This window comes from Apiospora kogelbergensis, assembly GCF_038363985.1.
Source record: "Apiospora kogelbergensis strain CBS 113332 chromosome Unknown utg000006l_segment0_segment0, whole genome shotgun sequence".
NCBI lineage: Eukaryota > Fungi > Ascomycota > Sordariomycetes > Amphisphaeriales > Apiosporaceae > Apiospora > Apiospora kogelbergensis.
Genome location: NW_027117423.1, coordinates 3,621,772 through 3,641,916, shown reverse-complemented (window position 1 = coordinate 3,641,916; position 20,145 = coordinate 3,621,772). Strand labels below are relative to the sequence as shown.

At 52.5% G+C, this 20,145-nt stretch overlaps 7 protein-coding genes across 7 annotated transcripts; 2 read left to right on the top strand and 5 right to left on the bottom strand.

Annotated features, from left to right (window-relative positions):
• Positions 1–1,390: 1,390 nt before the first annotated feature.
• PG998_009986 (uncharacterized protein) lies at positions 1,391–2,482 on the bottom strand (the record flags this gene model as incomplete). Its single annotated transcript, XM_066876802.1, has 1 exon — positions 1,391–2,482. The coding sequence occupies one exon, from the start codon at positions 2,480–2,482 to the stop codon at positions 1,391–1,393; it is 1,092 nt and encodes a 363-aa protein (XP_066728958.1).
• Positions 2,483–4,251: 1,769 nt separating this feature from the next.
• On the top strand, positions 4,252–5,683 carry PG998_009985 (uncharacterized protein; the record flags this gene model as incomplete). The annotated part of the gene is made up of 3 exons (XM_066876801.1): positions 4,252–5,212; positions 5,274–5,380; positions 5,441–5,683. The coding sequence occupies 3 exons, from the start codon at positions 4,252–4,254 to the stop codon at positions 5,681–5,683; spliced, it is 1,311 nt and encodes a 436-aa protein (XP_066728957.1).
• Positions 5,684–9,433: 3,750 nt separating this feature from the next.
• PG998_009984 (uncharacterized protein) lies at positions 9,434–10,803 on the top strand (the record flags this gene model as incomplete). The annotated part of the gene is made up of 2 exons (XM_066876800.1): positions 9,434–9,734; positions 9,791–10,803. 2 exons carry the CDS (start codon positions 9,434–9,436, stop codon positions 10,801–10,803), a joined length of 1,314 nt encoding a protein of 437 aa, XP_066728956.1.
• Positions 10,804–11,861: 1,058 nt separating this feature from the next.
• PG998_009983 (uncharacterized protein) lies at positions 11,862–12,463 on the bottom strand (the record flags this gene model as incomplete). Its single annotated transcript, XM_066876799.1, has 2 exons — positions 11,862–12,205; positions 12,247–12,463. 2 exons carry the CDS (start codon positions 12,461–12,463, stop codon positions 11,862–11,864), a joined length of 561 nt encoding a protein of 186 aa, XP_066728955.1.
• A 99-nt stretch (positions 12,464–12,562) lies between these two features.
• On the bottom strand, positions 12,563–14,510 carry PG998_009982 (uncharacterized protein; the record flags this gene model as incomplete). The annotated part of the gene is made up of 4 exons (XM_066876798.1): positions 12,563–13,043; positions 13,360–14,162; positions 14,203–14,322; positions 14,376–14,510. 4 exons carry the CDS (start codon positions 14,508–14,510, stop codon positions 12,563–12,565), a joined length of 1,539 nt encoding a protein of 512 aa, XP_066728954.1.
• A 479-nt stretch (positions 14,511–14,989) lies between these two features.
• Positions 14,990–17,432, bottom strand: PG998_009981 (uncharacterized protein; the record flags this gene model as incomplete). Its single annotated transcript, XM_066876797.1, has 4 exons — positions 14,990–15,324; positions 15,401–15,665; positions 15,723–15,786; positions 15,850–17,432. The coding sequence occupies 4 exons, from the start codon at positions 17,430–17,432 to the stop codon at positions 14,990–14,992; spliced, it is 2,247 nt and encodes a 748-aa protein (XP_066728953.1).
• Positions 17,433–18,598: 1,166 nt separating this feature from the next.
• On the bottom strand, positions 18,599–19,753 carry PG998_009980 (uncharacterized protein; the record flags this gene model as incomplete). Its single annotated transcript, XM_066876796.1, has 2 exons — positions 18,599–19,015; positions 19,085–19,753. 2 exons carry the CDS (start codon positions 19,751–19,753, stop codon positions 18,599–18,601), a joined length of 1,086 nt encoding a protein of 361 aa, XP_066728952.1.
• Positions 19,754–20,145: the final 392 nt, after the last annotated feature.

The window sequence follows — 20,145 nt, the reverse complement described above, 5'->3', positions numbered from 1 at the left end:
ATGAGGCACTCCCTTCACGGAGAAGAAGCCTGCAGCGGAAGGGGACATATTTGGTCACCACTTCAGTATATATATATATACATAATCCAAAGAAGCGGAAAAGTGTTTCACAACACATAGCGGCAGGAGGCTGTTTATTGGTTGGGTTTAGTAGTTCTGTTGCGGACGAGCGAGCTACTCTTATTTCCTCTTCTCCAGATACACCACCGAAATGGAAATACACCGCATGGGCTACTACATGATTTATTCTCTCTGCTGTGACTTGTGTGACTGCCGGTGACTCTCTTGAGAGTCAACAAAAGTTTGGGCTTTGTCCCACGTAAAGTGCTCAACTACAAAGTCGAAGCCATCACTTTAGTAGTTGATGTAACGCTATCCATCTTGTTAGCTAATGAAAACTTCACGATATTTGGTGCCACGGCGAGTAGATTTGTCCAAGCAAAGATGGAGTCCAGTTGGCTTGGCTACTTATTGGGAGTATGGGTATCTGAAAGCAGCAGCCATAGAAGAGGATACACTTCATTCATACACTGTTCATTTCTCTTGCTCATTATCTTAATCCTTCCCCTTTCTTGCACGTTAGCTATAAATATTATAAGTAGAAAGTAGTAGTCGCTTCTTCGCTTTAAAGGAAAACAAGAAAAATAAAACATTACTGCGCTGACCAACAGACAAGCTTATCCGTATATCATTCCACCGCTCCTTGTAATAACTCATGACATTGCATCCTCCCGTAAACCGTAGCTACAGCAACTTCGTGTACCGCAACAGTAACGGGTAACCAACTCTTGGTTCACAATTTGGACTTGATGAACTTCGGGGGGATATTCTTGGCTTCGATAACCAGAATAGGCACTTTGTTACGTCTGGGTTCCCAGCGCGTCGTGACTTCATTTGCGGGCATCGAGCGAGGCAAAAACGAATCGATAGAGCTCAGGTCTGGATAGGGCACGTACCGACACACACGCACCCGGTCCCCAGCGGTCCTGTCGTCCACAAAAATGCCATGCCGTGTGCTCACGCCAAACGGTTCCGCCATACTTTCGGATGAAGGTCCCGCCTGCGACTGGCAGGGGGAGACATTGCGAGAATTGAACATAGAGGCAATGGGGGTACAAGTTAGTCTTGATAATGGTGGCCGATAGGTCATGACAGGAGTGTGTTGCAAGGCCCAGTTCCTTTGGAACTCTATTATATTCTGTTGGGTGCTTGCATGGCCACTAAGGTCCCACACCGTGCATTCGTTGGGGTTGTTGTCGATTCTATTCTGCTGGGGCAGCGGCTGCTGATACGGGAGACTTTGATGATCTGCCCTACTGGCCGCCTAGGCGGGTGTAGCTTCGTCGGAAACACCGTCAACCTGTGCCGGTGACACCGCAGCAGGGTCTTCCTATCTCGTTGCTGCGGTCGGGAACATCCTCGATGAGAGAAACACGCCCTTGACGCTGCGGATAGCATCTTTCGTCTTCTTGTACTCGTCGTCCTCCTGCTGGCTGGTAGATCGACCAAAGCTTGTCTGGCCGTACATGGACGCAGGCGGGGTCCACGTAGGGTATCTGTGAACCTTATCGACTTCGTCTCGTAACCGGGTCACCCCAGACAACAGGTCTGCCGTGTCTTCGGCCCGCTTCGTGTTCATGTCGGACAGCTCCTTCACGGCTGTCCTCAGCCGTGCGAGACGGCGCGCCTGCGCATCGACCGTAGACTCGTTCGCATCGGAAGAGCCTGAAGAGGGCGTGGCGGACGGCGGGGGCGAGGTCTGCGTGCCAATATCACGGTGGAACATCTCGGTCGGGTCGCCGCAGCTGCTCTTGTCATCCTCGGCGTCGGTGTAGGCTCCGGCTTGTTGTGACCGAAGCGGTTTGCCGTTCTTGTAAGGCACCTCGCTCACGAGACCCTCGAGCTTCTCCACCATCTGCGACGCCTTCTCGTTCACGTGCGTGTAGTAGTCGGAGCGCGCCTCAGTCTGGCTCTCCACCATGGGGCTGACGATGAACCGGGCAGCACCATAAAGGAGAGTCCATGCTGTGCCGGATACGGCGAGAATGTCGAGAACGCGGGATGGCGTAATAAGGGGCGGGGGTCGGGGCGAGTGGGTGAGGAATTCGGGGTATGTGATGATCGGTGGTGCGTCGCTTGCTGTAGATGCTGTGGGTGGTGTTGGTGATGTTGTCTTTGGTATTGTGGGTTCTCCGACTGTGACCTTCTCTGGCGCCGCTTCTGGTTCTTTCTCCGGGGAAGCCGAAGACAAGGTAGAGTGAATGTCGGTCTCGTTCACTTCCGAGAGAAGTTTCTCGATATCTTCGTCTTGCAGGCCTTTGGATTTGAGGAACTCGGTTTTCTTGGCGCGGCTCTGTCCACGGATGCCTTCGTCGGCTAGAAACCTGCGAGCTTGATCTACAGTGGCTGGCACAGAGCCCACAGACTCGGGTTCCGAGTCGCCCTGGGAAGGAGCAGCAGTCTTTTGGTCTTCCTCGGCCATGTTGCCAGCTTCAAGAAAGAATGTCGGGTTTGGGAGCGTGACTTGAGCAGCAAAGAAGGGAAAAGTGATGCATCAATAACGTGTAAAAGAATGGCTGGACGAATGTCAATGTCATATGCCTCGGCAGCTTCAGTTGGTACGCCGACTGGCTGGGGCCCCCACACTGTTAGGCGGCCCCTGTCCCCCGTTATTGCCGTGCCCCGATCCGATGTCTAGTGCATGTACCTGCCATGGTCGAAGTAGGTACCTGCTTGGATTCAGACTGGTCGACACCTCCGAAAATGATAGGTATAGAAGCCTGATATATCTATAGACTTGTGCTGTTTGTCGGTATCATGAGTCCAGCCCAGCCCTGTTCTGAACTCGAGGACCTACCGTGCTGTGATAAGATTGCGATTACGTGCAACTACTTACTTTCACCGAGCCTCACCGAGATCCTGGGCCGATCTCACGTGACCTTGATATGAACCGCGACTTTGACGCATTCTCCCTTAGGAATTCAAATCATAATAATACCTACAGGTTAGATAATTGTTCGCCATTGAGAACTAAATATTCTTGAAGCCCAGCGTCAATCCGACGTGAGAAGGACTTTTCAAAATAATTGTTGCGGACACGGACCAGCTCCCAATACCAGCTTGTTTGTATCGGCGGATCGGAGTTGTTGCCCAGATCTCGCGCCTTCAAACCTCCAAGACTCAAATCAGCCGGTTCATCATCACTCATCGTTCGTAAGCGACCTGCCTGCCGCAGCCCCATTCCACCCCCGAATTCAGAAGAAAAGGCAAGTAAGCGCCTCTTTATACGACACAGCACCTCGTTCAGCTCACTAGACCCCGTCGGTGTGACGCAAAAAGGGGATCTGCGAGCCAATCGAGTGCAACTCCACGTCAGAAACCCATTTCACCCATTCCATTCAGTCCTCAATCAATCAATCAATCAATCTCAATCCAGCCCAGCACAGCCAGCTCTGCCCAAGACAAGGGGGCGGCGAAACGAAACCGCAGGAACCCAATCGACAGGGTCTCTTGCAGCTTGGCCAGGTAAGCCACATTGGGACAGAAGTAAAAAAGGACTTCGAGAATCTGCGTATTAAGACTTGTCGTAAGTGTGAGCCGCCGGCATGTCTCCTTCTCTTCTCGTTCTTTCTGTCATATTCCCGCTTCCTCTCCCATTTGTTTTTCAGCATCGCGACAGACTCATCCAACCCTCATTGGTTCAAGTGAATATATATGAGAGAATACGTCGTGTAGTATGTCGCAATAAGGGAAAAGAGAGAAAAAGAAAGCATTGGATAGCAAACAAACAACAACAGTCTGTGAATACATCAAATCGGATGGGTACTGGATCGGCTCGGATTGATGTCAGGGTACAGAATACTTGAGCTCTACTTTCCACGTGCGGCTTGCCGTTGGTTCCAACAAGGGAACCTTAGACGAAGGCATCTGGTTGGCAGCACAAAGACCTTGAGAGTTGCCATCTGGCCTGGGCGGCGCCTCGTCTGTACCCTGACCAGAACCAGTTGAACGTGTCACGGCTATCCTAAACGCCGCAAGCTTAATTCAACCTCGCAGCCCACCACAAAGAACACAATTCAACCCTCCAAAAACCCCCCTTGCATCTCTCTCACCACCCATTGCACCACTGCCGCCACCCAGCTCGGCACGTCAACCAACATATATCCCCATTATACCCTCCCGCACCATCTGCCTACATCTACCAAACCTACACCCTCATTCTACCCACATACCCCTGGATTGTTTCTCATCATGGCGTCCCGCCCTCGCCGCGCTGCTGCCCAGAAGGCAAACACGGCAATTACTGACATGGTCGACAGCGACAATATTACAAGCAGTCGAACCGGCAGGATCATGTCTTCCAGGACTTCATCGCGTCGGTCTGAGGGTAAGAGCGCCGTAGCAACTGTCACACGCGGCCCTCCGTCATCTCCCTCGGATTCTAACCAGCATATGCATATCACAGTCAAGTTGCCCGCCAGCAAGCTTCGCCAGGCCACTACCAGTCGCCCTACAAGCTCTTCTTCTGCCAAGGCCTCTGTCATCGCTCGAGAGGGTTTTATCGGTGGTGAAATACTTTCGGGTAAGAGGACTCGGGTACAGAAGAAGAGTTATACGCTCGACTCCAGCGATGAGGATGATGACGCTGAAGGGGAGGAGGAGGAGGATGCCGAGGGCGAGGATGACGACATGATCGAAGTCGGCGAGGAAGATGCCGAGGGTGAGATCGTCGTCGACGATACCATGGACCTCGACGCCGACGGTGATGAGGATGATCTTGGCGAGGAGGATGCCGAAGGTGAGGAAGACGACATGGATATCGATGCGACGCCCTCAGCGCCCACAATCAAAGTCTCGAGACCCGGCAAGGCCACCAGCAAGCCCAAGACTAAGACGCCGACCAAGGCCACGAGTAAGCCCGTTATTCAAGCTAAGGACAGCGACGACGAGGAGCTCAGTGAACTCGAGAGTGAGGATGAGATCCAGGACACGGTGAAGGTGGGCGGTGGCGACGATCCGGACGAGGATGCCGAAGGGGAAGAGGACGACGAGATCGAGGCAGCCGGGCCGCTGCAAGATGATGACGACGATGATCTCGAGAGCGGCGACGAGGGAAGCGGTGGCGAAGCCCCCGACTTGACCAAGATGACTAAGCGCCAGCGAGCCCGATTCGAGGAAGACGGCGACGGTGCCCTCCTGAAGCTATCGGATGGTAAGCACCCCCCCTTTCCCCTTCCCCCAATAATGGATCTCCGCTGACTCTCAATATGTAGAGGTCCAAGCAAAGAAGGTTTTCACGGCAGAAGAAATCTCCATGCGACGTGCAGAGATGGCCCGTCGAAGGCGCAATCTAAGCGATAAGCGCAATGAGGAAGTCAAGGTAAGTAGTGTTTGTTGAAAGCTATCTTCGTCGGTACATAATACTAAACAAACCACATAGATGGAAACCATCAACAAGCTTTTGAAGAAGCAGGCCCCTAAGGGAAAGACTAAGGCCCAAATCGCCAACGACGAGGCGGAAGCTGTCGATGCCAACAAGGCAGACCCCATCTTCGTGCGATGGATCAGCAATAAGGACGGTAACCGTATCGCTGTCCCTGAGGAAATGCTCGCTGGTCCCATGGGCAGAGTGTTCATTCCTGGCGGCTTGCGAAGTGGGAAGATGGTCGAGGAAGTCTCCTAGGACGACGACACGACTGTCTAAAGCCGCACCAGGGCACCCTCTTCCCCAAAAGACGACGGGCGCTGGAGAGGGACAATGCGACAGCACTACGTTGCGCACCCCTACTGCTGGATAGCCTCCGGCTTGTCATTGTTTTAATAGCGTATCGGTTCTGATTTTTCCTGTATTGTTAATAAACGCAATCAGCTCGGACAACTATCTAGTTGTTCGAGTATTACAAAAGCGTCGCGATGTTATATTTGAGGAGAGCTTATAGAGTTATAGGGTCATGCAGGGAACCCGTACCTGGGCTTTGGAATAGATACTTTCCCTGCACTCCCTCATCAAAAGCGTCGCCCATTTCTAGTGTTACTGACCTCCCCATCCAGATGTCTCAAAAGACGCACCTAAAGGTCGGTTGTAAGCAGATTCATTCACGAAAATCAAGTAGTTTCCGACCAATGATTTATACCGTATACTACTACTTCTCGTAGGTGTAGCCGTGTCAGGTTTCTGTCGGCAAGGGTTAATATAAAATAACACCCAGACCTAACTTCCTGCCATACGTCTACAATCACTAACATTTATATTGTTAATCTCCTTCGCAACAGCCCAAACGAATCTTCTACAGATTCTGGCGTGTCTTCCAAGTCATTCATTACTTATGAGCATTAAGTAAACCCACCGCCTACCACTGGCGATGGCTAGTGTAATACCCCTTCGCCTGTCTACCGCCGCTAATGGTGAATACAATAAACACACTTTCCTATCTCATCGGCGATGGTAGATATAAGATAACCGCTCAATCCCGGAGTGTTGAATATAGCACAGTTACTAGGGTGTTAATAATTCAATGAAGTTTACACTACCATATCGGCTAGATGGCTAAAACAACACCGACCTTCTTATTGTCAGGTCCTTCACGATGAAACCAAGTAACCGTTTCTTTAATCTGCACTAGGCAAACCTCCTATTCTCAGTGATCGATTAATAAACTAAGACAAGCCTCATCGCTAGGTCACATCGGCACACGGGTGTCGACGCGGGCAGCACTGATACTGATATACCTCTTCCTCCTGCCGGTCTTCCTTTGGTTGCCCCCTGTCTCTGAACCAGGAGCCACCGACGGAGAGCGGATACATAGACGAAAGTGGGAGGCGCGGAGCCTGACTTGCTCACCAGGCCCGGGACGAACTCATGGTCGTAGCTCAGCGAGGTGTGAGTTGCGAGCTCCTAGCAAGTCATGATGGCGCATGCAGCATGAAGTTATTATTGGATGAGAGCTGGAGCGGCTTGGGTTGATATTTGGGACGGAGGACTGGTCTCTTACGGCAATACCTACCTAATCAGTGGTAGCTAAGAAACAGTGCCAGCTCTTTTGGTTCGCCTAGATGCATATTAGGCACTGGCGACATGATTAAGAATCTTGAGAACGGCATAAGGAGTTTCTGGTAGAGACAGATTGTTAGTAGAGAAGAACAGGCTCGACGCCAAATGGCACATGGCATGCCACGAGGTATCCCGATCTATCCATCACCAACGATGTATCATCCCATATCGCCCGTCACTATTTGTTGCAAGTCCATGTGCGACACGATATTGGATTTCAAGAAGCGCCAGGGGTACTCGAGTAGGTTGGTACGCTGTCATGGGCAATATATCGTGCATATATCGTGCCTATCTCGACATTGCTCGTTGCAGGCCTATCAACCCCTTTCGCTTCTGTTCTTCTATTCCGAGGTCTTCGTTCCCTTCTTCCCCTGAGCGAGCGACTGATTGAGGGTGTGGAGAATTACTCGTACGTGCCTGCTAATAAGCGCCCTGCATTTTGAGACTTTCCGATTCTCCCCCAGTCGGCGGTCGGTGCTTTCCGCCAAGCACAGGCTCAGCACAGCAAGAATTGGAACACAAAGTCACACCACCACAAAAACATCCCGCAGTTGCATGCTTGGATGCGAAAGCAGCTGCGCCGGTATTTGCCGTTCTCGTGAGAGGCTAGCGGAATCAAGGCCTGTATCGCCACCTTGTGCCCTCTGGCCCTGTAGCATCAGCTGCAGTTGCCCCGATTTCAATTTCGTTCCCAGGCCATCACGAGCGCATTCTAGCTGCCTTCGCCTTTTGTTACCCGCGAGATCTATCAGTGACAAAGACTGTGAGTGCTGCCTCTGCCTGCGGGGGTAAATGTCTCGCCGTATTAGGCTTGCGTCCCCTCTTGCAGATGCATTGCACCCTTTCCAGTGCCCTTTCATCCGCAGTGTCACGGCAGGTTATGTACCTAAAGCTGCAATCTGCAAGCTGCAAGCTGCCTACTGCATGTACTTGTGGCTGATGGAAATAGCGAAGTGATCATCCCAACGTTCATCCAGAATCCGAATCCTCCGCAATCAGAGTTGAAGGCTGCAGATCGTTTTGTCACACGACACGACTCATCGGCGGAAACGGTTGAAACCAAAACAGTCAGTTCCCGCTTGCAACCACCCGTTTCAATTGGCTTTTGTCGTCTTCACCTTCATCCTCCCTCCTTTATTTCCATTCTCCTGCTTACGGAGTACCGTTATTTCGCTCCCTTTCTGCCTACTACTGCGCACCGACTTCGCGAATCAGTCCTGTTTTGGGTTCTACCTTATTTTTGGCCGGCCTTGCGAAGTCGCCCCGTGTGTGCTGGAGCGAGGCCAGCCCTAGGCGTCTAGGCCCATACATAGGCCGCCATAGCATAGCCGAGAATCTCCTATCTGCATAGACCTAGACTTACCACCAGTACAACTCAACAGCTGCACCTCTTCCCATTTGGTTTAGACGCACTATCAATCCATTATGCAGGCTGAACTAGCACGGGGGTCGTCGATCCCTTCCCAAAGCTTCCAGAGGTCAGAAGAAACAACAGCAGCAACAGCAGCAGCAGCAGCAGCAACAGTAGCAGTAGCAGTACCTCCCACCCAAGCTCCATCAGACTCCGGTAAGCCAACAGTACCTTTTCCTTCAAATCATTGATGTCCGTCAACCAACTCAAATCCGGCTTCCTTACTCGCATCATGCTATCATTCACCCACCACTACGATGAACAAGGCATAAACCACCTGAGGGCACAGTCAGCCCGTCAACCCCAGTCTGCAGGGACCTGATTCTGTCTTTATTGCTTGTTTTTTTTGCCTCTGCAGAAGAGAGCGCGAGCCCCCCTGCCGCCCTACTGCCTAACATACATACTTCACCTCCTCAGTGGGTGCCTCGGGCTGCTGGCCGGTTTTGCTGCTAGAAGGATGTACCTTCAGGCAGGTCAAGCAAGCGCCGAGCCTCTCAAGTGAGGCCACTTTCTATCACTGGGTACCCCGTTTTTCTCTCCTTGACACACTGAGGGCAGTGAGGGGACCCCGACATGGCCAGATCCAGGCCCGATTCCTTCCCCCAAGGTTGCCTCTAATCGTCAAAGCGTGACTTGGTTTTATTGGATTCGGGCAATGTCTATTGGGAAGTTTAGACTGGGCCGTCCCGTTCACCCCGTTCGATCAACCCCCCTGTTGCTGACCGGCTCTCTCCCCAGCTCAGCAGAACCCACTCATGCCACCGTCAAACGATGTCACTGCCCCGCACTCCGCACTACCATCTGGAGAAGCAGCTAGCCAAGAACAAGCACAAGCACGAGCACAAGCTCAGGCGCATATAAATGTCCAGCCGCCTGCTCTTGCCACCGTCCGACGTGGTCCTGCCGAAGAACTACTGCCAAACTCCCTCCAAAGTGCGGCGGCGACGTTGTCGGCTTGGGCCCAATCCAAGATGATTTTCTCTGACTTATATAAATCCGGCAAATTGCCATTGACCAAACTGCGTTCACCACCACCGCAGCCTCTGCCCGCCGATGGCCCAGAATTCGACGCAGATCTCGTGAGCAGGGACAAAACAAAGCAGAAAGAAGCAGTCAAAAAGTACCTGGCCGCCACAATCCGGAACGACTGGGCTTTTACATGGCCACCCGATGCGCAAAGTCCTGCGGCCGGCCACGCCCATGCTGACGCTGACACCACACAAACCGGAGACACCCCTGCCAAGACACCTGACATTGACACTCCCGAGTCACGTGAACCCCTTCAAGTGGTGACGATGAAAATTTGGAGGTGGACGAAATCGAATCAGCCGATGATACTGCCTCGGTCTACAGCACCGTCTCCGACGACCCAGCTCACTTCAGAGCTAGGGCCGAATGGACTTCAGACCTGTCCGACGATGGCGACTATGAACCTGTGTCCCCTTCAGCCTACCGCTTCGATTCCCCCGACACTGTGGCATCCGTTATCAAATCATCCGGCCTCGAGAAGCGCGCCAAAAGGCGCAAAGCCGTGCGAGATGAGGAATCCTGGAACGGGGGTCTAGCCTGCTTTAACGCGCGGCGGGATGCTTGGACATCTGCCAAGACCGCCCGCGTGAAACCCAAGCCGCCAGTCTCGCCCATATCGCCGGCAACCCGCCGTCTCTCTTTTTGGCGGCTATCCAGTTCTACACCGCCTGTATCGCCGACTATTAACGGGGCACCGCACATATCGCCCTTGTCGCCCACCAGCACTCACCACTCTGGAGACTCGACTGCTGTAGCCTCATCATCAGATGCTGACTCGAACAAGATCGTGGCGACGCGATGCGATTCTTCCAGCTATCCCGTAGAAACGCTTCTTCCCATTCCACCACCTCTTCTGCCTCCAGCCAATCCCATGCGTGCATCGATCACGCCGGCAACCTACCCGTCGATATACGATCGCATTGTGGTTCATTCAATGACGCCGGCGTGCCCTGTCAATCTTGGGGACGTGTTGCGAGCCTGCGTCGCAGGTTGGAAGCGGGACGGCGAGTGGCCGCCCCGGTCGACCGAGGCCCCTACTTCGGTGGTTGCCGTTAAAAAGAAGAAGCGGGAATCCAACGCATCGCACGCCAGTACGGGGCGACGGATGAGTCTTGGCTTTCTGGGAAGAAGAGAAAGTGCGACAGGGGCCCAAGCGAACGCAACGTCGGGAACACAACCCGGCGCCAATGGAAACCAAGAGGACGTCGCGGGCGCAGGAAAGGCAATTCGAAGGTCGATACAAAAAGTTTTTGGGCTCGGCCACGAAAGGAGGAGCAGTAATGTCGGTCCTCACGGTGTGGCGGCCTCATAGCGTACGGCCTCGTGTCGTGCCATGACGGCAACCACGGCGTATGGAAGCGAGTTCGGTTCATTGGTATTTTACAGAAACGAAAAACTCGCCACCCATGACTTGGAAAGATATGGACATGCGTTTTTGGGTATGAATCTCTGGCTCGCAGATATTTGGATCAAATGAGATGATGATTTGATGGCGATGGTGCACATTGGTTGTACTTGGTTGGACATTTGGGAATATACCCAGCATTGCGAGGCGTTTTCGTTACAAAAACCGGCTAGGAAGTCACTCAGACTATTCAGTTGGTTGGTTCCGGTTTCGTCTCTCCGCCCAATTGTCAACGGTTGGATGAAGTAAAGGAGATTTGTGGCTATATATTCTGTCATGATATGTTTCTGCTTCTTCTATTTCGGAAGCTTCACGATGAATGATTTGTATTTATTGAAGAAAATCTCGGGGTTTGCTTGATTTGAATCCGGTGTAGAGACAGCTTCTGTATCATCACACTACTTGTTCTTATTCACAATGGAAACATTCGAACACGTTGTTTGTTCACCACGTCACGTCACCGATAGGAGTCGAAGTAGTTGGAAGACTGGATGTGGCATTGATTCTCTATGGGGGTATTATTATCTTTGCAATCCCATCCCAGCCTCCCCTGCTTCTTTCTCATGTTGCTTGCGTATTTTCTGACGAGGTGTACAAGGAAATGCATAGCTCTCTCTGGCTTGCTAGCTCTCCTTCCTTCCATTAATGGCTGATTGTTTCTCATCATACATATTCCATTCGTACATAGATAGGTACGTGGGAGATACACAAGCTTTCTCTGTTGTCCCCACTCCCTCTGTCAAACATACAGTGCAGCTCTTGTGCAAGTTATTTGCCTCATTTTGCCCTAGTTCCCCATAAAGAAACAAGTGTAGTCTTGGGCGACTTCTCTCGTAAAAGGTCATCAGATGATCGAAGTGTCCGAACGCAAATTATGAGACAACATGTATGCAACACTTCAACAATGAGCAAGGCGACAAGAAACCTCCACAGCAGTTCGGGCTCCCGTGTGACCTTAGCCTTGCTCAGAAGGCAGCACCACCAACCCCATCTCCCGAGACCTTGGCCAAGCTCTGCTCGCTCAATGTCGACCTCAGCTCCATAACCTTGGCCTCGCGCTCCAGCTTGTCCCAGTGGGCCAGGCTCTTGCGCAGCTTCTCCTGCTTAGCGTACGAATCGAGGCGGATTTTATCTTCCTCCTCCTTGAGTTGGTTGAAGTGCGTCTGCAGTTCCGGCAGCACACCCGTATGGAGCGGCAACTGCGCCGGGTCAACTTTGCCGCCGGGGATGATGGGGGCAAGGAAGCGACGAGCTGCTCGGCGAACGAGAGGCGTTTGTTGCTGCTGGAAGACAAGTCGGCCGAGGGCCCCTTCGGCGGGTTGAACGGCTTAGGTTGCGACACAGGCGTACTGGGGACCGACAGCGATGACTGCGAAGCCCGCGGGCCAGTGGGAATATTGCTGCTAGCAGCTGTGGCCGAAGCCGGACCGTTGGCCGGAGGTATGTTGCGGCTTTGGATTGTCGTGCCCCAGTTACTACCTCGTCCGCTGCCTCGCCCAAATCCGCCGCCACCACGGGGTGCTGCGAAGCCACGGGGACCGGAAGGTGGATTGTTAGGACTCGGCATGTCGTGTCGACTGGACGGTCCAGCAGGGACTGGCGTTTGCCGGGACTGCAAAGCCGAAACAGATTCGCGCCGCGGCTCCCTTTACATCTCGGCCGTCTCTCATATCGCGGCCATTGTCTCGGGGTCCAGTAGGAGGTGCCCTATAGCCTGCTGGCCCACGTGGCGGTGACCTTGCAGGAGTTGTATTAGAATCAGCAGCCGCTGGCCCACGCGTAGGGCTACGCTGTCTGTCTGGGGCGTGATGCGATGATCGCGACAAGGGCCGAGATGGGAGCGGGGACTGTGGGCGTGACCGATCATCCGACCGAGCTGAAATAGGATGAGGCGATGTACGTCTCGAAATATCTCTGGATTGTATAGCCGATGAAACAGCAGATTCGCGAGGAGGCGACTGCCGTCGGCTAGGGGGCCAAATCGATCATCGCGCCGATCCATGCTAGGAGAACGGCGCCTAAAGTTGTTCACCCGCGGTCCGGGCGGAGAAGGTCGTCGGCCTGGGCTCCGGCGCTCACGATCCCTCAAGTCGCCGCGGAAATCTCGTCCACGATCTCTGTTGTCTAGAGGAGAGCGGGACCGACCTCTATATGCTATGTTAGACACCGTATTACGCCCGGCATTTGCAGGAACGAAATCATTGCCGAAGTTAGAAGACTGATGAGCATGACGCTTGTCAGGCGAGTTCTGGGGCCTGCCTAAGGAACCATACTGAGGCTCTCTTCGGGGCCCCAAGCGATTGCTTGCAAGAGGGACATTGTTGGGGTTCACCGACTCTCCCCCAAGTCTTCCAAACTGGCGGACGTCTGAATGCGACGTGAGGGCAAGGGAATGGAATTGGGATTGTCACCAGCCGCGACCCCAACCGATGCCTCGCGCTTAATCTGCGTAAATCGAGGCACCGAGGCGGAAGGGGGTGAGTTGTGGTATGAAGCACGGGGCTGAGGAGAATTGGGATGTGAACGAATGTTTGCAGGGAAAGAAGCAGGCGGACGTTGAAAGTAAGGATCAGGGTGTTGTGACCTTGCAGAATCATAGACCCGCCTGGGGGATCGTGGTCGATCCCTGTCATCCCTAATGTCCCGTCTGGGGAGAAACGCCGCGGAGGTGGGCTGTTGCGTCGGATGGGGCTGCGTCGTTGGGGAGGAGGAGACGGTCGTCTGGCTGGGCTTCTTGTCCTCTCCCTGGGTCGTCTCCAACTATCTCCGCCAGGGGCAGGTCTGTCCGCCTCCCGCTCGCGCGATCGATCTCTTCTGAAACGACCGGGGCTCCTGGAGCGTCGACGGGGTGTTCGGTCGCGGTCACGGTCGCGGTCCGGGATATACCTGTCGTTGTCTAAAGCTGGTGGTGTTCTCGCTCGCTCCCGAGGCGGCGGGCTTCTCCCAGCTCTGGGAGGTGAGCGAGGGCGGCGTTGTTCAGGGCGATCAGGCCGTTCGGCACGTTCGGGACGTTCAGGTCGCTCGGGACGCTCTCGATCAGCACGGTCGTTGAAGGGTCGGTAGGACTCGCCGGCGCCATATCGAGTGACCTCGCCATCGTCGTATCTGAAACATTCCATGTCAGTATTTTGTGGACAAGCATCGGCGGTAACTACGCATTCGCAGTTCACAGCCCGATGGTCAGCAGCCATAACCACAAGATGGCCTTGCCAGGAAGGTTGCTGGCCTTCAGAAGTGTGCGCCAGGATCATAGAAATGAAAGTTGGCTGTAGAGGCATATGAATCGGCTGTAGACGACCGTCTTACTGGCACCATTATCTTGTCATGCAAGCTCGGAACGATAGAACGAATTCGGATTGAAGTGGAAGCCTCGGAGCGTCCTTGCCAGACCCTGCCATTCTTTCCTCCAATCGCCTTCTCAACCGGCTGTGTGGTTGGGAATTGATCGTGTCTCTTCCTCGGTTCGTGATGCGGCTTACCTCCTGCTGCGCGAGTCGCGTTCCATAATTGCTGCCGGGCTGGCCCTTTCCGGGCAGATTGTATTTTTCCTCAGTTCTGGCCGACAATCCCGGGAGTACAAATAAGTAGGAAGAGTAGTAGACGATAGTTGCCAGCACTAGAGTGTATGCGTTTGTAGTATGATGGGTTTTGAGGTCGTGGCGTTGAGCTGGATTGTTGATTGTTGATTGAGGATGATGCCCTGCTTGGCCTGTAGCAAGCACAAGCAGGTGGAATCATTCAGTTGCCATGATCGCAAACAGTACATAATTTCTGGGCCCACCCTTTATCGATAAGCTGCAAGTGTCCCCCCCTTGTAGCTACGCTGCATATCGAAATCACCCAGAACAAAGACAGGCATAGAAGACCAGCTCTTCTTTTCAAATGCAAGGCTGGAGGGATATCTACCTACTTGTAAACCAATAGCTGAGGAGTACTTGCTGCTGCATGTGTACAAACGACTTCACCTACACTTCCTTGTGTGGCACATTCACACGCTGCCTAGTGCAACCAAGAACACCGCTTCTCATCGCCCATGCCATTATCAAAGACAGCCCCATTTCCCTCGTCTTCCTCATCCCGCTAGGTGCGGATCTCATCCCGCTAGGTGCGGATCTGTATCTTCATCTGACGACTCATCCCCAGCCTTGTCTGATGTGACCCTCTCGGTGATCCATTCATGCACTTCGCTCGCATGCGTATGCATCATCTTGTTGAGCCCCCTCTGGCTGCTTCTCTTCACACCGCCGAAACGTTTCTTACTCACTTTCTTGGCCATGTCCGCATCAATCCAGCAGGCGTGATCGTCGGCAACGTATACCAAAGAGTTACGCTTGTACCACCCAGAGAGGTCCTCGTCAATACTTGACTTTACAGGACGAAGGTTGCCCGTGACGAAGTTAATAACTCCGGATATACGGTCTTTGCAATCTGTGGCCCATCGTTCATTAGCATATTATGCCCGTTCATTTCACTCCACTCCGACTTGCTGCCAAGGCTAACTTACGTCGTTCCGTAAGAAGGAGCTTAACTCCCAGATAGGCATTACCAACGCCAAGGAGGAAGATGTCTTCCGCCTCCCAGAGCTGAATGTAGTTGTCCCAGATGTAATTCATTAACTCCTTCATCTGTATGCCAAGCGTTCTCTCATCAGCCCCTTGAATATAGGGGTCAGTGTCCTCTGGATGTGTTATGTAATGAGGAATGTTGGCATCGATGATTCCGAAGTCGTTCTGGTGAGCCCATTCGACATAAGAAGTAACGCCATCCATCTATGCACTTGTTAGCTATTTGCACCATGGAGTCCTCGACCGAGACATTTCCCTTACAACAAAGGCATTATGCGGGTCAACTCGATTATCGATTTTGTCTGGCATAGCCACCAGCTCCGGACTGTTCACAGGTTAGCCTCAGGAAACTACAATACTGCACAACGAAACACGTAGAAGCTCTTACGGATCATGGATCAGCAGGATGATCTTTCTCTTTTCCATAATGCCGGGCGATATCAGAACCTGGTTCTCAAAAGACTTGAAAAGGGCTTCCCGTTGAATAAAGAGCGGAATCAGCCCACACTTTTCAGCCAGGACCTGCCGTTGGAAACCCCGAATAACGTCGTGCAGTCGTGCCGATCCTGGGCCCATCGCAGGTACATCAATCACTCCAGGTCGCATGCACTCCCAGTATGGAGCTTGCGTCACCTTCACTTTCTGGATAACCTTATGGGCGTCCTTGTCGATACGAGGGAGAGACAGCTTCGGCGGTGGCTCGCCCATCAATGTCCGGGCCACACTAAGAGCCGACATGGAGATGGCCTTGAGATTATAGCCGCCCTCCAGGCAAACAGCAAGCTTGCCACCCGCAAGGGACATCAGCATATGTGTCATGTGTGCGTAACATGGCGGGGATACAAAACACCCTCCAAGCTCATCACCATCAGCAGCATCAAAACCAGCAGAGATGATGACCAGGTCGGGGTCAAACTCTTGTGCAATAGGCATGACAATCTCCTGGAACGCTGCGAGGTACTCGCCATCGCCCATTCCTTGGTTGTTCCAGCCAATATTTACATTCTTTCCTCGACCCACGCCTTCGCCAACTTGTTCTATGCCTCCGTCTGGTATCTCGGGATTATCGGGCTTGCCAGGGTAGAAATCCCCATTGGCATAGACGTGGAGGGAGATGTAAAGGACATTGGGGTCGTCGTAGAACATATTTTGGACGCCGTTGCCATGGTGGACATCCCAATCGAGAATGAGAACCTTGCGACAAGTCTCCGGGTACTCAAGCTGGCAAATCCTAGCGGCGATGGGAACATTGTTGAACAGGCAAAATCCCATTCCGGCGTCGTATTCTGCGTGATGACCCGGTGGCCTGATGATGGCAAGAGCGTTCTGGACGCGGCCCGCGACTACGCTCTTGCAAGTTTCGATGGCCCCGCCCGCTGCCAGCAGAGCTGCATCAAAAGACATGGCACCGACATATAACGAGTCCCGACCCTGGTCCAGATCGTGGCTGATTTTCCGCAGCTCCTGGGTGTCTTTTGTTTGTAGATCCTCCACCCAGTCGTAGTGCTGAGGTGTATGCATAGTACAGATTTCCTGTCTCGTAGCCTCGCGGGCAGGTATCCTCCACATGTACTTGGTTGGGGTATCTTTCAGAATGTTGGCCAGGTCCGTATCAGGACCAGTATAGACGAGCCCTGCCTTCTTGAGCATCTTCATGATTTCTTCTATGCGTCTTGGGTCCTCCGGGTGATGAGGCGACGGACCGAAATCAGCGTTTGCATGGAGTTTCATGCGCGGATCGTAACAACAGCCCGTGGGAAGAAGAGCCTTCCTAGGCACATTGGTTCTCAAAAATGCCTCTTCGTCAATGGGCATCTCATAGTCGTCAACCTCGATATCTGATTCCCCATCAAAGGCTGCGCGGTTGCTGCCATTCTCGCCCTGCAAGTAATTCTCATGGTCACCCAGACCGTTCGGTGCGTCAAGCATGTCATGATCTGCGCCTTCGGAGGCGCCATGTCCTTGATCCATGATGCACTGATCTCAATACCATATGTACACGAGTATCAATGAAAGCCTGGGTCCACTCAGTGGACGGTGTGCTGTGGCAGGTTGTCTTGCACTCCTAAAAGTCCCAACTCAGAAGCTGAGATATTGGATTCTGCAAAAAGATGCCCAGAAAGCTCTCCACAATGAATGCTTCACGTGGATTTGATATCTCTGTAGATAGAGATTAGCCAAGGTTCACGCTATTAATCTGTACTTTTTTCCACCAAGGAACTTGCGCTGGCAATATTAGAAAAGCCGTATGCTTGGGGACTGGCATCCGCCATGAGGTGTCACCAGTGTATAGTCCGTGATATGCAGGTGGGCATGGGCAACCAGACGTTTGGGGCGCAACTTCCAAGAGGTGCCAGTTTGGGTTGGTAACCATGTCCAAATAAGCTGGGACTAGCATATGCAACGCATCGCCGAGGGAGAAGAGCATCCAACTTACATAGGGAGTTCGCCGATCTGCAACGTAAATTTTGGTTGTGAGAGGCGTGGGCTGCGACTTTGGGGAGAAGGAGAGGTAAGAAGATGTCACGATGAATTAGAAGTCCATGCTGCCACCCGTTGCAGCTTGCGCGCGGCTCAAAATGAGGAAGTCTTTGGTAGCCAGAGGCAGTCAAGTTGTGCAATACTGACAACTCGATACGCAGAAGCGACGGAAATGGCCACGCCAGCGTTCGCGTTGGGTCGCAGGGCCTTGAAATTATTATTTGATGCAGTATGTGTTGAAGGAGCTACAGCACACGAGTGCATCAATGGGCAAGACGCGCAGGAGAAGGCCACTAGTTAGCCTTGTAGTTCAGGTACCTGAGCCGCCCCCAGCGTCCCCTCGGCATTGGCCCAATCAAGACCCGATTAAATTGGAATGAGACTACATACATACCACACCCGAACAAGCCTCTGCCATCTGCATCGAAAAGAAGAGTCCATGAGGATGAAGTGTGATAACTGGCCTTGACAAGAATTCGATTCTGGTACGATATATTTGGAAAGGCAGGCCTGTATCCCGCCATCAGATCGATTATAACAGTATTTATTTTCGACAACACAGGATAAAGAATAGAAGTACGGCCTCCTGCACCTATCACCAAGTCCACCCCTGATCCGATACGTCGGTTATGAGCTGCCACAACCTCTTGATAGACCTAGCACTCGTGCGCATCATCGCCGTAAGGAACCGGGAGGGTAGGCTCAGGCGGATACATGGCGATCTCCTGCTTAGACAGCGGTGGATTCCCAGTCGGCCAGGCGTCCGTTCTAAAAGATTCATCCCCGCCCACGTAGACCTCTTCATCCAAAATACCACTAAAAGGGAGTTCATCGATGCTGTAGCACTGAAGCAGCAGCCGCTCTTGCAGGACAGTGTTAATGGCCGCAGACAACACCTCTTGATCGGCGCTCAAGTGCTGCTGTAGACCTCGTGCCATCTGCATGATGCCCAGCTGGTTGGTACGGGGACGTTTCTCCAAAATGGTTTTGAGACTTCCGGGATTCATCTTCATGAGTGTGCGCACGATGTTATTACTCCGGCCCTCGTAATAACCCCAGGGCATGTTGTATTCCTGAAAAGTCACTATCAGCAAAACGGAATCAACGGACCACAATACTGGCCGAATGCAATTGCTACTTACATCTGGCCCCATGTCCGTGCAAACATCACGACAGATGGTGGCCTCTATAATGGCCCAGAGACTATCAAGCTCGCGAATCTCGATGGTACTCAGGCGGCGAATATGATGTAGTCGATCATCGGTTTGCCATAGCTTGGGCAAGTAGGGATACCGGGCCCATTGGTTATGAAAGCAGTCGGCAAATAGCCACCATGTCGAGATGGCTTTCCGTAGTCTTACCTCCTCGCTAGCTTTCAGACATCGGCTGTCCTCGGGGTTTTGATGCCACCGTAAGCGAGGATACTCCTCCACCCACCAGTCAACCGCTTTCACCATGTTCCAGATGGCAGACAGATCCCGAAGCTCAAACTCAATTTTACGAGGGCAGATGAGCTTCCCCTCGTAAAAGGAAACAGGGAATCGGGTGAAATGAATAATCTTGCCATCCTCTCGATGTGGATTAAAATAAATGTTTCGAGGGTACATCATGGCGTGAGTAAAGTCGATCTTGCCAAGAGTGTAAATGTAGAGAATTGACTCAAATTCGGGTTGATCGAGGAGCACGTTGGTCATGAGAGTGATTTGGTTCTCCTTGAAGATCTCGCAGTGGCGCTTGTTTGTCTTGGCAAAGTTGGTAACATCTCTGACCCCCATCCGTTTCATGACATTGATGAGTATCTCGGAAGGCATCTCAGTAAAGAGATAGAAAGCTCGGCCAGCCATAATTGCAGTCTTCGATATGTAATTTCTGACTAAAAAGTCATTAGACATTCAGACTCTAACCAGGAAGGCGGCGATAGTACCTACTTACAATATATAATGAATGAAAACAGCCTGTTTATGTAAGAATTTGTCTCAACCACCTATGAGACTGAATTTCTCAAGATATCGTAGACCACACTTGTGTGTCTCTCCCGGGTCTGAGAATGAGTCTACAGTCGACCGCTCCTTATAAAGAGAGGTAATGACGTCCCAAGAAAGCTGTGGGATGTATATGACTCCTTGATCTAACGGGTTGCGGCTTGCAAGCAGAGTCGAGCAATGCTGAGTTCTGCAAACCGCACAGTCAACCAAGGGGCCTC